Source organism: Lolium perenne, chromosome 1, assembly GCF_019359855.2.
Source record: "Lolium perenne isolate Kyuss_39 chromosome 1, Kyuss_2.0, whole genome shotgun sequence".
Classification (NCBI taxonomy): domain Eukaryota; kingdom Viridiplantae; phylum Streptophyta; class Magnoliopsida; order Poales; family Poaceae; genus Lolium; species Lolium perenne.
In genome coordinates, this window is record NC_067244.2 from 130,804,775 (window position 1) to 130,817,154 (window position 12,380).

Below are 12,380 nucleotides of genomic sequence, written 5' to 3' on the forward strand. Positions count from 1 at the left end.
CCGGGGTCTCTCCGTCCCCAACGGAGTGAAGCGCCGAAAGAAGCTCCCGCCGATATTCAGGAGTATACTTTCTCTAGAGTGCACCGTATATATTTTTCATTACAAATGTTTTATGTGTACAAAAGTTTGGAAAAAATTAGCAACAGTGAGGGACTTACGGATCAACATTCCATTTAATTGAATAAAGTTCTTCTCGCTCAAGAATACTTTTGTGGTAACGTGAAGGAGAATAATATGGAATCTCAAAAAGGAAACCTAATGCAGTGCGTATCAAAATTGATGGAAGTCATGCAAATCGTGTAAGATGGGATCATTTTAATAGAATATCATCAGATGTATTCCAAGAATACATCTGTATGTCACTGAAAACTGATCCAAACACTCCCACCATTGCCATTAAGTCACTGAATAGTATTATTCTTTTTCACCAGATACTCCAGAAATATTAAGGAGAAAATTTAATGTCAACAACAAACAAGCAATCAAATAATTTTTTAGATGCAAGTAGAACAAACTAAACTGAAGTTCTCAGTTTCCATTTCATACAAAGGTTAGTTACTGGTCGAACATGTGACAGGTAGTACATTATACTGACAAAAAAAAAACTCCTGGAGTAACCCATGCACCTTGGACAGTGGCCTTACAGTTTTGCCTAGATCCACCCCAGATCTGATGATGAAACAGTTATCTTGCCAGCGACATGAGAGATTGCTTCCATTGCTCCTTTCTAACCACATTTAAGAAAAATATAGGGAAAGTCACTGCAAAGAACAAATTCAGAAAATGAACTCATATCCATGGTTATAGTGAAATAAACTCTGATCCAATGGAACACTCACACTGGGTCTTTTTTTGCGCGGCACAGACCACAGAAGTCCTTTTCCATGGCAGATGGGTCTTTTAGCGTACGAGATGGACGCAGTTACTTGTACTCAATAATCAGGTCATACCCGCGAACTAAAGAGGGAGCTATATTGTGTCTTTTGCTTGTACGCATCATCTTAATTAATGATAATGCTAGTATGACTCTAAAAAAAGGTAAATACACTTTGTCTGCTCATTGCAAGACTTGCTACACAAAAATATATCAAGCCAATAAACTAAAAGAAAGAAAAGAGCAAAATGCCTACCCAAATATAATCGCAACGACTAAAGGAATTGGGAATTATGCTATATCCAAGGATTGGCAGGAAATAAGAAACATGATAGAGTAAACATAAGTGATGATTTGGTCGATAAAATCTGAATCTATCACCACACAATAAGCCAGATGAAAACTCTGTGATTCAGATATATATGTTTTTTTTTTCAAATTGATTCATGTATGCTAGAAAATCTAGGCATCTCAAGATCTGGAAATTAAATCCAATTATTGCCCAGCCTTTGTGGAGGCACCATACTGCTTCATGAATTGTTAAGGATAAATTATATTCAAAATCCGCAGATCTGGTAACGAATTATTTCTATTGGATTGAAGTGAGGTTTTTAGCATGGCACCATGTAAACTTTTCTTTGCTGCTAGTAAGAAAACTTTAACAAACTTTATAATTGACTGGTACCAATTATTCAGTATAGTCTTTAATAGATCTCAAAAAAGAGTGTGAGACAGAAAGAAGAAACGTCACAAATTATAACTCAAGTGATATCAGTGGATGTGTGGAGATCATAAAATTTAACCCATCAACATTAATTGTAATATCCAACACTGATGACGTTTAGCACTATCTTCAGCCTAAATTAACAATGCACACTATTATTTAAATAGTAAGGGGTGGTAAGATGCTTTGCTGCAAGGGTACATGATACTCGTATATTGAATGGTAAAATAACGGTTGATTTTCGTCCCGACATTGGTTGAGCACAAAACCTCGAATCGGGTATCCATTTTCATTTCATCAATGGAACAACATTTCACAGCCAAACATACAGTGTGTGCGTTTATAAAATTATTAAGCGCGGTTCAGAAACCCACTGTTGCACAGGATATGTGCAGCTCGAGCTTGTGTTTCAAACTACTTACTGAACTTTTTAATTCCAGCACTTGGCAGATACTTTGCAACAGCTTATGGCTGTAACTCTGTGCTACACTACTGTCGGTTTGCATCTTTGGTCAGGATCAATACTTTGTACTACCTTAAAAAAACAAACCCGCCCCTCAATCCCATTGATCAAGTAAATATGTTGAACGTTTCAGTGAATGAAGACATCAGTAGCATTGTTGTTTACTCTTAACGAAAATGGAAACTGAAGCTAACAGAGCAATACAGACAGTGGTGTGCTGCCGACTGCTGATTTAGCCATCGCCGAAACATGTAAAGCGAGACGACGAAAGTTCAGTATAGACTGAAACAGGGAAGGAAGATAAAGAGACAAAGCAGATAAATTGGTACCTGAGGATTGGGGGTGGTCGTACTGGATGGAGGCTTGCCTGAGCATTTCGACAAAGTGAGGCCGCTGTCCGCCCCTGCGCCATTTCCTCCATGGGTTTGGCGTCAGATCGACGCACTTGGGGTTCCGCTTCGAGTTCCAGGAAGTGGATTGGCAGGTACCGGAAGTATACGTCGGCGCTGGCATGGGGCGACCCGTCACGGAGGGGGACTGGGCGGCGGCGGCGGCGAACCCCACTTGGTCTGCGTCAAGCACGGTCCAGGTGCGCGGCGTCTGCTCCTCTGGAATCGCCAGCAGGTGGTCGTCCCCGCGGTCAGCGAACAACTCGATGGAAGCAGGATCCTCCATAGTCTACAAACACCAGAAGACGACGACCGGCGACCGGCACGGATATCTACACGCAAGTATGCAACCGTGAGTTTTTCTTTCTCCTTCGAACCTGTTCAGAAACAACCGACGCATATGAATCGACATTGTGACCGACTCTGAAATCCAAAGGCAGCAACGCGAGGCTGGGTGAACACGGGGTCAGCTTCTGGACTCAAGGGATGAAAAAATAATCATCGTCAGGAGCGTCCGGCGCTGTCTATTATTATAGTATTAGTAAAAGTACCCGTGCGATGCACCGGGAGAAGTCTTTTTTAAACTGAAGGCCTCAACCCTGCTTTAAATTAATAAAGTACCAACAGTACCATACAAAGTCGGGATACATAACGAGCAAACGCTCCCACACCTCACAGAACGATACACAGTTCCCCAGACCTAACAAGAGCTAAGGTTCAAGATGTAAACAACACAAGATAAAGGTTCAGCACAACATCAAGCACCATCCCCCTGGTACAAGGCAGAAATGAAAACGAGGCGACATCAGGAGCCCGCCGACACCGCCAGGTCCGCAAGCTTCCGCCGAAGAGAGTCCATCGCCGCATCCACGAGTCCTCTATCCTTCCACTTCACCAGCATCCTCCATTGCTGCATGTAGATGGTCATTTTGAACAAGGCATCAGCTGGTTTGCCAATAAGAACGCCTTCCATAGTTAGCTTATTACGATTATTCCATAAGGCCCAAGCTAACGCCGCGAAGGAGAACCAAACTACTCGTCTATACGCCCCGGTCAAGCCATGAGAGATAGCAAGGAAATCGCCTGCCTCTGCAGGGTTCCAGGAGCAATGCAGGAGCTCCCTAACTCCCGCCCATAAGAAGTGTGCCAGTGGACATGTGAAGAAGATATGGTCGCAGTCCTCAGGCTCACCACAGAGAGTACAAAGCCCATTAGACGGACCTCTCCGTTTGGCCACCTGCATAGAGCAAGGCAGTTTACCCCAGAGGAGTTGCCACAAGAATACCCTTATCCTCGGAGGCACCCTCGTCCGCCAGACCTCCCTAAAGTGCGTAACCGCCGCGCCCTGCGACAGCCGGCAGTACAGAGACTTAGCAAAGAAATCGCCAGAAGCCTCCAAGCGCCAAGAAACCACGTCGTCATCAGCGCTGGCCTGGGTGAAGTCTAGCTCCCTAGTGAGATTGTCCCATTCAACCGTCTCCGCGAGGGAAAAAGGACGCCTAAACCGCAAGCACCAACCCGGGCCATCCCTAGCCCCCAACACCGTGATGAACGGTGAGTCACAACAGCTGAAAAGCACCGGATACCTGTCCCTGAGTGGAGCGGTGCCCAGCCACCAATCCAGCCAGAAAAACGTCTGTTTCCCGTTACGGACGCAATGTTTCGCGCCAAGTTTAAAATACCACTTGACTTTCTGGATCGAGTTCCAGAATTGCGATCCCTTGGTAGGCACCAACGGCGAGAAGAGGTCATGCTCCCCAAGGTACTTAGCTCTAATCAGATCAGCCCAAAGCCCATCTGCATTGTGGTAGAGCTTCCAAACCCATTTAAGCATGAACGCAATGTTCATATGCCTAGTGTTGAGGATACCCAAACCCCCAACCTCCTTAGGCCGGCACACCATTGCCCAATCAACCATGTGGTACTTGCGCTTATCCCCCACCCCTTCCCAAAAGAAGCGGGAGCGCACCTTGTCAAAGGACGCATGCGTTGAGTCAAAGAGCATGAACAAGCTCATTGCAAACAACGGAAGGCTTGACAAGCAAGAATTCATCAGCTCCAGACGTCCCGCTGAAGCCAAAAAGATACCCTGCCAAGGATCAACCCGTTTGGCCACTTTCGACGTCAGGAAATCCCAGTCTGAGGCGCGAAGCGTTTTGTTGCTCAAAGGCAAACCCAGGTACTTGATGGGAAATTTCCCCAAACGGCAGTTAAGGAGCCGAGCCACCCGCTCCTGCTCCAGAGGCGTGGTCCCAACCACGACAACCTCACTTTTAGCAAGATTGATCTTAAGGCCGGACATCAGCTCAAAACTAATCAAAACGAGCTTTAGATTGGCAATACCCTCATCTGACGGCTCAATCATCACCATAGTGTCGTCGGCATACTGCAGGTGAGTGACTCCCCCAGGAATCAAGTGCCGCACCAGCCCCAAAATGTGTCCAGCCTCCTTAGCCCGCGACAGCATGGCCGCCAAGGCGTCGACCATGAAGTCAAAGAGGATGGGAGACAGCGGGTCTCCCTGCCTGACCCCTCGCGTGTTGCGGAAGAAAGGGCCGATTTCCCCATTGACATTCACCGCCGTTAGGCCACCCGAGACCAGCTGCATCAAGCGGTGAACCATAGTGGCGGAGAACCCTTTCCGACCTAGAACTTCGCGCAGGAAATCCCAATCCACCCGGTCATAAGCCTTCTCAAAATCAGGCTTCAGGAAGAGGCCCCCTAGCCTTTTAACCCGCAGCTCGTGAGCAATCTCGTGCAAGGCCAACACTCCCTCGTGAAGGGCCCTGCCCCTGATGAAAGCAGTCTGTGAGCGGTCAATCATCCTATGTGCTAACGGCGCGAGTCGAGACGCATAGGCCTTAGAGACAAACTTAAAAATAACATTGATAAGGGCGATCGGGCGGAATTGCTTAATAGAGTCAGCCCCTTTAACTTTGGGAATCAAGGACAGGATCCCAAAATTCAAGCGTGAGATATCCACCCTCCCTAGGACAAAATCATTCAGAATCTGAAAAACAAGGGGGTCGCAGGGTTCCCCAGAACCTCAGAAAGAAGGCCACAGGCAAGCCATCCGGTCCAGGAGCCGAGTCCACTTTCATATCATGAAGGACGGCATCAAGCTCCTCTAAGGTAAACGATCTTTCCAACTCCCAATTTTCTGCATCAGAGATACGTTTGGAAGATGGCCAAAGGTCATGAGCAAGGGTGAAGGCCCTAGCCTCGCCGGCTGTGCCCATCAGCTGGCGGTAATAGTCATACACGTGTCCCATGATAGCATTCTGATCCGAAAGCTCGCCCTGTTCCGAAATCAGGCGGGGAATCCCGCACTTTCGACGGCGCCCGTTGGCAATGGCGTGGAAATACGCCGTACACGCGTCCCCTTTGAGCAGCCATTGAATGCGGCTCCGCTGGCGCCAATACTCCTCCTCTAAGGAGTCAAGCAAAACAACCTGGTCCTCCAGGTGATAGCGGAAGGCCCATCCTTCCTCGTCCAAACTAGATGAGTTAGCCAGCGCATCAAGCGCCTCGACCTGAGCCATGAGCCCAGCCTTATGGTCCCGCTTCTCCTTCCCGAGATTGGCCCCCCAACCCTTGAGGAACTGACGCGACAACCTGGCCACACACATCCAAAGCTCAATCGAGCCCCTATGAGGACCAAAGTCAGACAGAAAGGAGTCCAGTTTACCCTTAACTAGATCCAAAAAACCCGGTACCCCAAACCACCAAGTCTGGAACATGAACCTAGCGGGCCCGCATCGCTCATCCTCTCCACTTTTAAGTAGGAGAGGGGTGTGATCCGAGCCAATGCGGGTGATCGCCGTCAAGGAGCAGAGTGGGAACCAAGCCTCCCAGGCCGGGGACACAAAAACTCTGTCCAGCACACATCTCACCGGCGACAATTGCTTGTTCGTCCAGGTGTACCGCGCCCCTACCCTCGCCACCTCCCTAAGCGACAAGTTAGCAATGGCGTCATTAAACCTATGGACCCTGGGCCAGTTAATGTTGGCGTTATTCTTATCCCCAGCCCGGCGAATAAGATTAAAGTCCCCACCCAGAACCACCGGGTCCTGATAAGAGCTAACTTCCCTTGTAAGCTCTCCCAAGAACTCCTCGGTACGCCGGTGGTCTGCTGGTCCGTAAACCAGCACAAACCACCACTTCTTGTTTGACCTCCGCTGGAGGATATGAGCGCTGAGGTAGAAGGTACCCTTCCTCCACACCCCAACCTCAAAAGTCTCATCCCGGAAACACAACAACAGGCCCCCCGAGTGCCCTGTTGCTGGCAGCCAATTCCAGTTAAATTGGCCACCGAGCTCTAGCCTGCGGAGCTCAGAGGCCGAAAACTCCTGCCTGATCGTCTCTTGGAGGCCCACAAAATCTACTTTCTCTGATCGCAGATAATCAAGCATTTGGGACCGTCTCCCAGACGCCCCAAAGCCCCGAATATTATAAATGAGGCCTCTCATCGCTACCCGGCGCGCTTACCCCGTCCCTTACGGATTGACAGCATTGGCCGCTTTGCGCACGCACGCTTGGGCTTGCTTCGGGTCGAAGGGCCTACCCCCTCCGGGTCCGCAGACGCCGTAGGGCCCTCCTCCGGCGCCACAACTTGCACATCGGCCTCCCTAGCCGCAGCAAGCTGCTCTCCCCTTTCCTTCTTAAGAGCCGCAGCCGCAATGGAAGCCTGGGCGAGCTCCCTTGCTCGCACCAGGTCCAGAATCTCACACGGTGAGCCCCTGCTCGGGTTAAACACCATGCAACTATCGACTAGAACATTGGCAAGCATAGCATCAGGGAGAGAATCAAGGGAAGTGGAGTGAGGCGTACCTGAGTCGAGGTTCTTGTCAGCAGTCAGCCTCTTGGCCTTCTCCAGCGCCGAGAGGTTGACCGACGCCTTGTTGTGCCTGGAGCTCTTCCTCATGGACAACACCTTGTCCTTCTTCTTGTTCGCCCTCGAGTACGTCGCAGCCGTCATCGGCTTCTCCCCCGCAGCAGGCACCATCGACACCACCTCACCGGCCTCAGGGAGCACCTCCTCAGGCAGCGGCGAGGACTGCTGCCCCCCAGCGCCACCAGGGGGCCGCTCCGACGTGGCAGCAGCGAAACCCCCAGCACCTGGAAGCTCTCCCTGAGCCTCCGCCATGGGAACGACCATCCCCTGGTCTGTCCCCGTGACCACACCCCCCTCCAAGGCGGGGTCACACACCTGCGACTCAGTCGACCCCTCCGCCACCTTAGGTGGAGAGGCCATAGGCACCATGAGCGAGCGAGGCTGGCGGAAGGAGGCCAGCAGCCCGCCGGCCGCCAGGTTGGACCCATACTCGTAGATGGAGCGCAGCCTCGACTCCGTGACGCCCAGCTGAGGGGCGCTGTGGTGCCCCCCGGTACCCGTCCCCCCTCCACGCGCCTCCGCCGCCTGCTCCTTGCCCTTGGGCGCCGCCTGCGACCTCTCAGCCGCCTCCTGAGTCCTCTTTTCCTTGTCCTTCTTCCCCAGGTCATTCATTCCTCCTCAGATGGGGTCAGGTCATCATAGTCCTCATCATCTTGATCATCATCTCTTGGCGGCGACGGAGCCGGCCCTGACCCAGAGGTGCCGCCGCCCCTCCCGCCAAGCTCAACCTTCACCGAGATGTTGTATCCTTCCCCATTTACCACCAGCTGGACCGTCCCTTTGATCCGCTCCGGGTAACGACACTGAAAGCGCATCCGAATCGGCTCCGTACGGAATTTGCGCAAGGACAGCTCATCCACCTCCAAAGGACGGCCAATCAGCACCATAGCGGCCATCAAGCGATCCACCTCCATGAGATCATCCGGGACGCCAGACAGTTGTACCCACACGGACGGGAAGCACAGGGCAGGTTTGGGGCTTAGGAACGCCTCCCGGATCTCCACCTCAACCTTGTTGATTGGTAGGAACAGCTTGCCATGCCTCGTTCCCATACGAAGCGTGGCCTGAGAAGGGAAACACACCGAGAACTCCGTCTCGGATAAGCGACACACCTGCCAATCCCACTGCTCATCCACCAAGTCTTTGAACTCATCCGAAATCTGCAAAGGCGACAACGGAGTGCCCTTGAACTTGATCACCGCGGTGAAGGACTCCCTGGTGCTCTTGCCCTTGATCGGATCCACCTCAATCGCAAAGAACCCAGCCCCCGCAATGGCGTGTCCCATGGTCTGCAAACGAAGGAACTTGCCGCGAGACGTACAGTTTGCAGACGCGTGCCCCTCACCTCCACAGATCACACAAATCGGCTCAAAGGTGCACGACGATTGAAAATGTCCAGGGCGCCCACACTTGAAACACTCAGCATCTGCCACGGCCCCAACCGGACCTACAACCCCGACTTTGCCCTTGTGCTTACTAGCACCTCCCTTCCCAGCTGTCGGCCCCTGCCGCCCAGCATTGGAGTTCCTGACGCGGTTCTCGCCAGCCGGACGACGCTGCGCATCGCGCCGCTGTTGAGCCTGCCACGCCGGGGGCTGAACCCATCCCTCCTGTTGCTGGTAGCCCCCGCCACCGCCACTGCCGTGGCCCTTGGAACGGAAGCCATTCTGGCCACTTCCTCCCTGGAAGTGCCCGGCCTCGCCGTTCGACCGGAACTGGCCCACCTGCTCCTGACGGAAAGAGCCGCCGCCACCGGCCGCCTGGCGATAAGAGCTGCCTCCCTCCTGGCGGAAGGAGCCGCCACCGCCATGGCTGTCGCCCTCCTGGCGGAATGAGCCACCTCCACCGTAGGCGTTACTGCCCTCCTGGCGGAAGGGACCACCGCCGCCACCACTCTCCTGGTGGAAGGAGCCGCCCCCGCCAAAGCCGCCGCCCTCTTGACGGAAGGAGCCACCGCCGCCACCCTCTTGGCGGCGCCCCCCGTCCGACCCGCCGTAGCCGAGCCCCTGCCAGTTGTTGGCGCCGTAGCGCCCGCCTCCCTGCTCTTGCCTGTGGCCGCCGCCACCCCCACTGCTACCTCCCTCGTGCCAGTACCCCGCACCGCCGCCGCCCCCCTCCTGGCGCCGCCCGTCTCCGCCCTCCCCCTCGAGCCGACGTTTTTTGCGGCCATCACCACCCATCGCCGTCACCTCCGCAAAGGACCGAAAGAGCGCCGGTGGATTTGGGGGCCGAACGATGTATTTGGACTGTCTAGAGAAGCGCCGCCGCACCTCCTCTCCTCTGGCAAGAAACCCTAGCCGTGGGTCAGAAACCCCCTTTGGCATCCAAAGCCATCTCTTAACCCCAATGGAGGCCCCTTCCAGGCCCGTTGGAAAAGAGAGCAAAAGAGGCCCCGACCCCTCGCACGGCCCAGAGCCCAACAACGTACCTTGCAGCCTAGGAAACTCCTCCAGGCCCGGTACCGCAGCGCTGACAGGCCGGCCCAAATCCAGCCCACCAGATTGGCACGGAGCTCCCGTCTGCGAGATGCTCCTCTCATCCGCCGATACGGCCTCCGGCGGCGCCGCAGCCGCCGCCGCCGCATCCCGCCGAGTGCTCAGCCGCCGATCTCCCGCGACCGGGCCGCGCACCGCAGGAGATGCCACCGATGAGGAACCACGGCCACCCCGCTTCCCTCCGGCATCCCCAAGCCTGGCAAACCTAGGAGCCAGTCCCGCCGAGAAACGCGAGCCCTTGCCTCCCGGAGCAAAGGCCTGTCGTCGACGGTGGCGGAGGGAACCCCCAAGCTCCTCCGCCCGATGGATGAAATCATCCAGAGTCACCGAGGTCGCCGGCCTCCGCCGGCTCTCCGCGGAAGACGAGTCCCCAGACCCCGCCTTCGCGACCTCCTCCACTGCGAGGCACGGGTCCTCGCCCGCGTCCTCGTCATCGGACATCGCGAGCGCCCAGAAGCGGCTGAAGCTCCGCCCCATGCCCTCACCGGGGGACGGAACAAAGCAGAAGGCTCCTGCCCTGGCCGCCGCCGTCGGGGGCAAGCAGGCCGCCGTCGCCCCGCCATCGCCTTTCAAATCGCCTATCCCTGTCCGAACCATCATCCCTCTTTTCCTGCTCGCATATCTCCCCGGGAGAAGTCCAAGCGTAGCTCCGGTTGACTGTTATTAAATATTTTTCAGCCTTGAAAATTTAATTACTGAAAAATCCAATTTTCTTCAGTGAAAAATATTATTTGACGAGACGTTTTCTCGCTTTGTAAAGGGCGAAAAATACTAAGAATAAATGTGAAATATATAGCTACCGGACATTGGTTGTTACTCTTTGTTAATATGGTCGCTCAAATACCCTGACAGCGTCCCCCAAAGCGTCCCCTAAAGAGATTTGGGGCGCGCCGGACAAAAAAACCGTTCCAGCCGCGTCCCCCAAAGCCAATTTTTGTTCGGCGCGCCCCCATACGGTGTCCGGCACCCCGAGCCCGTCCCCGTCCCACAGGGGACGCACCGGGCACGCCGGACACAACGAAAAGCGAGGCGGGAAGTGGCGGGGCCGACCCATCAGCGGCACAGTTAATTTTAACCTAACCGTCGCCTACCTCGCGACGGAAGTTATTCGCGCGCAGTGCATCTTTGCCTTAATGGCGACGGAGGGGCAGGCGAGACGTCTCGTCGGTGCTGCGCAGCCTCCACGCGTCGCCGGCGTTCGCACGCCACCGCCCGTTCCCGTGTGATCTTCCCGCCTCTTCTCGCCTGTTCCCGCGCTTTCTTCCCGACGCCGGCGTCTATAAAAGGTCTCCCGGCTCAACGGTAGCCACCACACCCCGCCGGCAACAAACACAGCCCTCGTCGCTCCACCGTCGTCTCCTCCACCACCAGTGGCAATGGCGAACCGCCCAGGCGCTGGCCAGTCCCCTCCACCGCTGTCTCCTCCACTTCCGGACTCGCAGTTTGGCATCGACGTCGCCGCCCGGGAAGAGCGGTGGCGCGCACACCGTCAGCAGCGGCGGGAGGCAATGCAGCAGCAGGCCCGCCAGCAGCGGGAGGCGGCGCAGGCGGCGGATCTGGCGGCGTTCTGCGGCCATGGCCCCGCTGCTGGCGAGGCCGCGGCAGCAGCAGCGTGGCAGGAGCAGCAGGACGCCACCGTTGCGGCGTCTGACGCCTCGACGAGACAGGAGGCGCGACGGTGCCGGTACCGAGCGGAGATGGAGCAGCGGTGGGCTGACGAGCGCCAGCGCGGTGAGCGGGAGGCGCTGTACCGTGAACGTCGGGAGTCGATAGAGCGCCGGCGGCGGGAGTCGATCGAGCGCCAGCGGCGGGAGACGGCGGAGGAGCGTCATCAGCGGGAGGCGGCGCTGAGGGCGTTATGGGGGAGGCGGGCGGACCAGTTGGAGGCGGAGGACGCCGTGTTGGCAGCGGTGATGATGGAGGCGCCAACAGATGTGGAGGAGGAGGCGCCAATGGAGGAGGAGGTGGCCGATGCGGAGGAGACCGAGGTGGAGGACGACGACGACGACGAGTTCGAGTGGTCCGACGACGACGGGCCGCACCCGGACGAGACGGCCGATCAGCAACGCGCGCTCGTCGAGTCCTTCGAGTCGGAGAAGAAGCTCCAGGACGACGCTCGTGCCCGCGAAGAGGCGCAGATTCGTCGCGCCGTCGAGCTCTCCCTCCAGGCGGCCCAGCAGGGGAGGGCGGAGGAGGACGCGCGGCGGGAGCGGCACCGTCTGGCCACCGCCGAACGCAAGGAGAGGAGGCGCACGCAGGAGGAGCTGCGGTGTAGGGGAGGCGACGATGGGGCGGGGCCGTCGAACGCACCGCCGGGCTGTCAGTAGTCTAGGTTTAGATGAAATCTAGCCGTTTTCATTCAAACTTTGTAATATATAATCAAAATTGAATGAAAACCTTTATTTTCGTGCACCAATATTCTTTTGGGGGACGCGGCTGGGGAGCGACGTCCCCCAAAGGCGGCACGAACAAAACACGTCCCCCAAACGCTCAATCCGGCGCGGTTTGGGGGAAGCTTTGGGGGACGTGGCTGGAGATGCT

At 55.2% G+C, this 12,380-nt stretch overlaps 1 protein-coding gene across 2 annotated transcripts; it reads right to left on the reverse strand.

Annotated features, from left to right (window-relative positions):
* Positions 1–393: 393 nt before the first annotated feature.
* Positions 394–2,808, reverse strand: LOC127302386 (uncharacterized). 2 transcript variants are annotated; one of them, XR_007852879.2, is made up of 2 exons: positions 840–2,808; positions 394–761 (listed from the first exon to the last, which is right to left on the reverse strand). XR_007852879.2 is itself a non-coding variant. In XM_051332839.2 (2 exons), the coding sequence occupies exons 1-2, from the start codon at positions 2,734–2,736 to the stop codon at positions 685–687; spliced, it is 423 nt and encodes a 140-aa protein (XP_051188799.1). In that variant the 5' UTR covers positions 2,737–2,808; the 3' UTR covers positions 394–684. The 2 variants fall into 2 exon arrangements, 1 of the variants encoding a protein (XP_051188799.1); XM_051332839.2 differs by having other exon boundaries at positions 2,391–2,808.
* Positions 2,809–12,380: the final 9,572 nt, after the last annotated feature.

What these genes read in the sequence shown, in the direction of transcription:
- LOC127302386 (XM_051332839.2), bottom strand. Translation starts at nt 2,736, where the DNA reads ATGGAGGATCCTGCTTCCATCGAGTTGTTCGCTGACCGCGGGGACGAC. An exon ending in CGACCACCCCCAATCCTCAG is followed by an intron (nt 762 to 2,390) that starts GTACCAATTTAT and finishes TGTTCTTTGCAG; the next exon opens with TGACTTTCCCTATATTTTTC.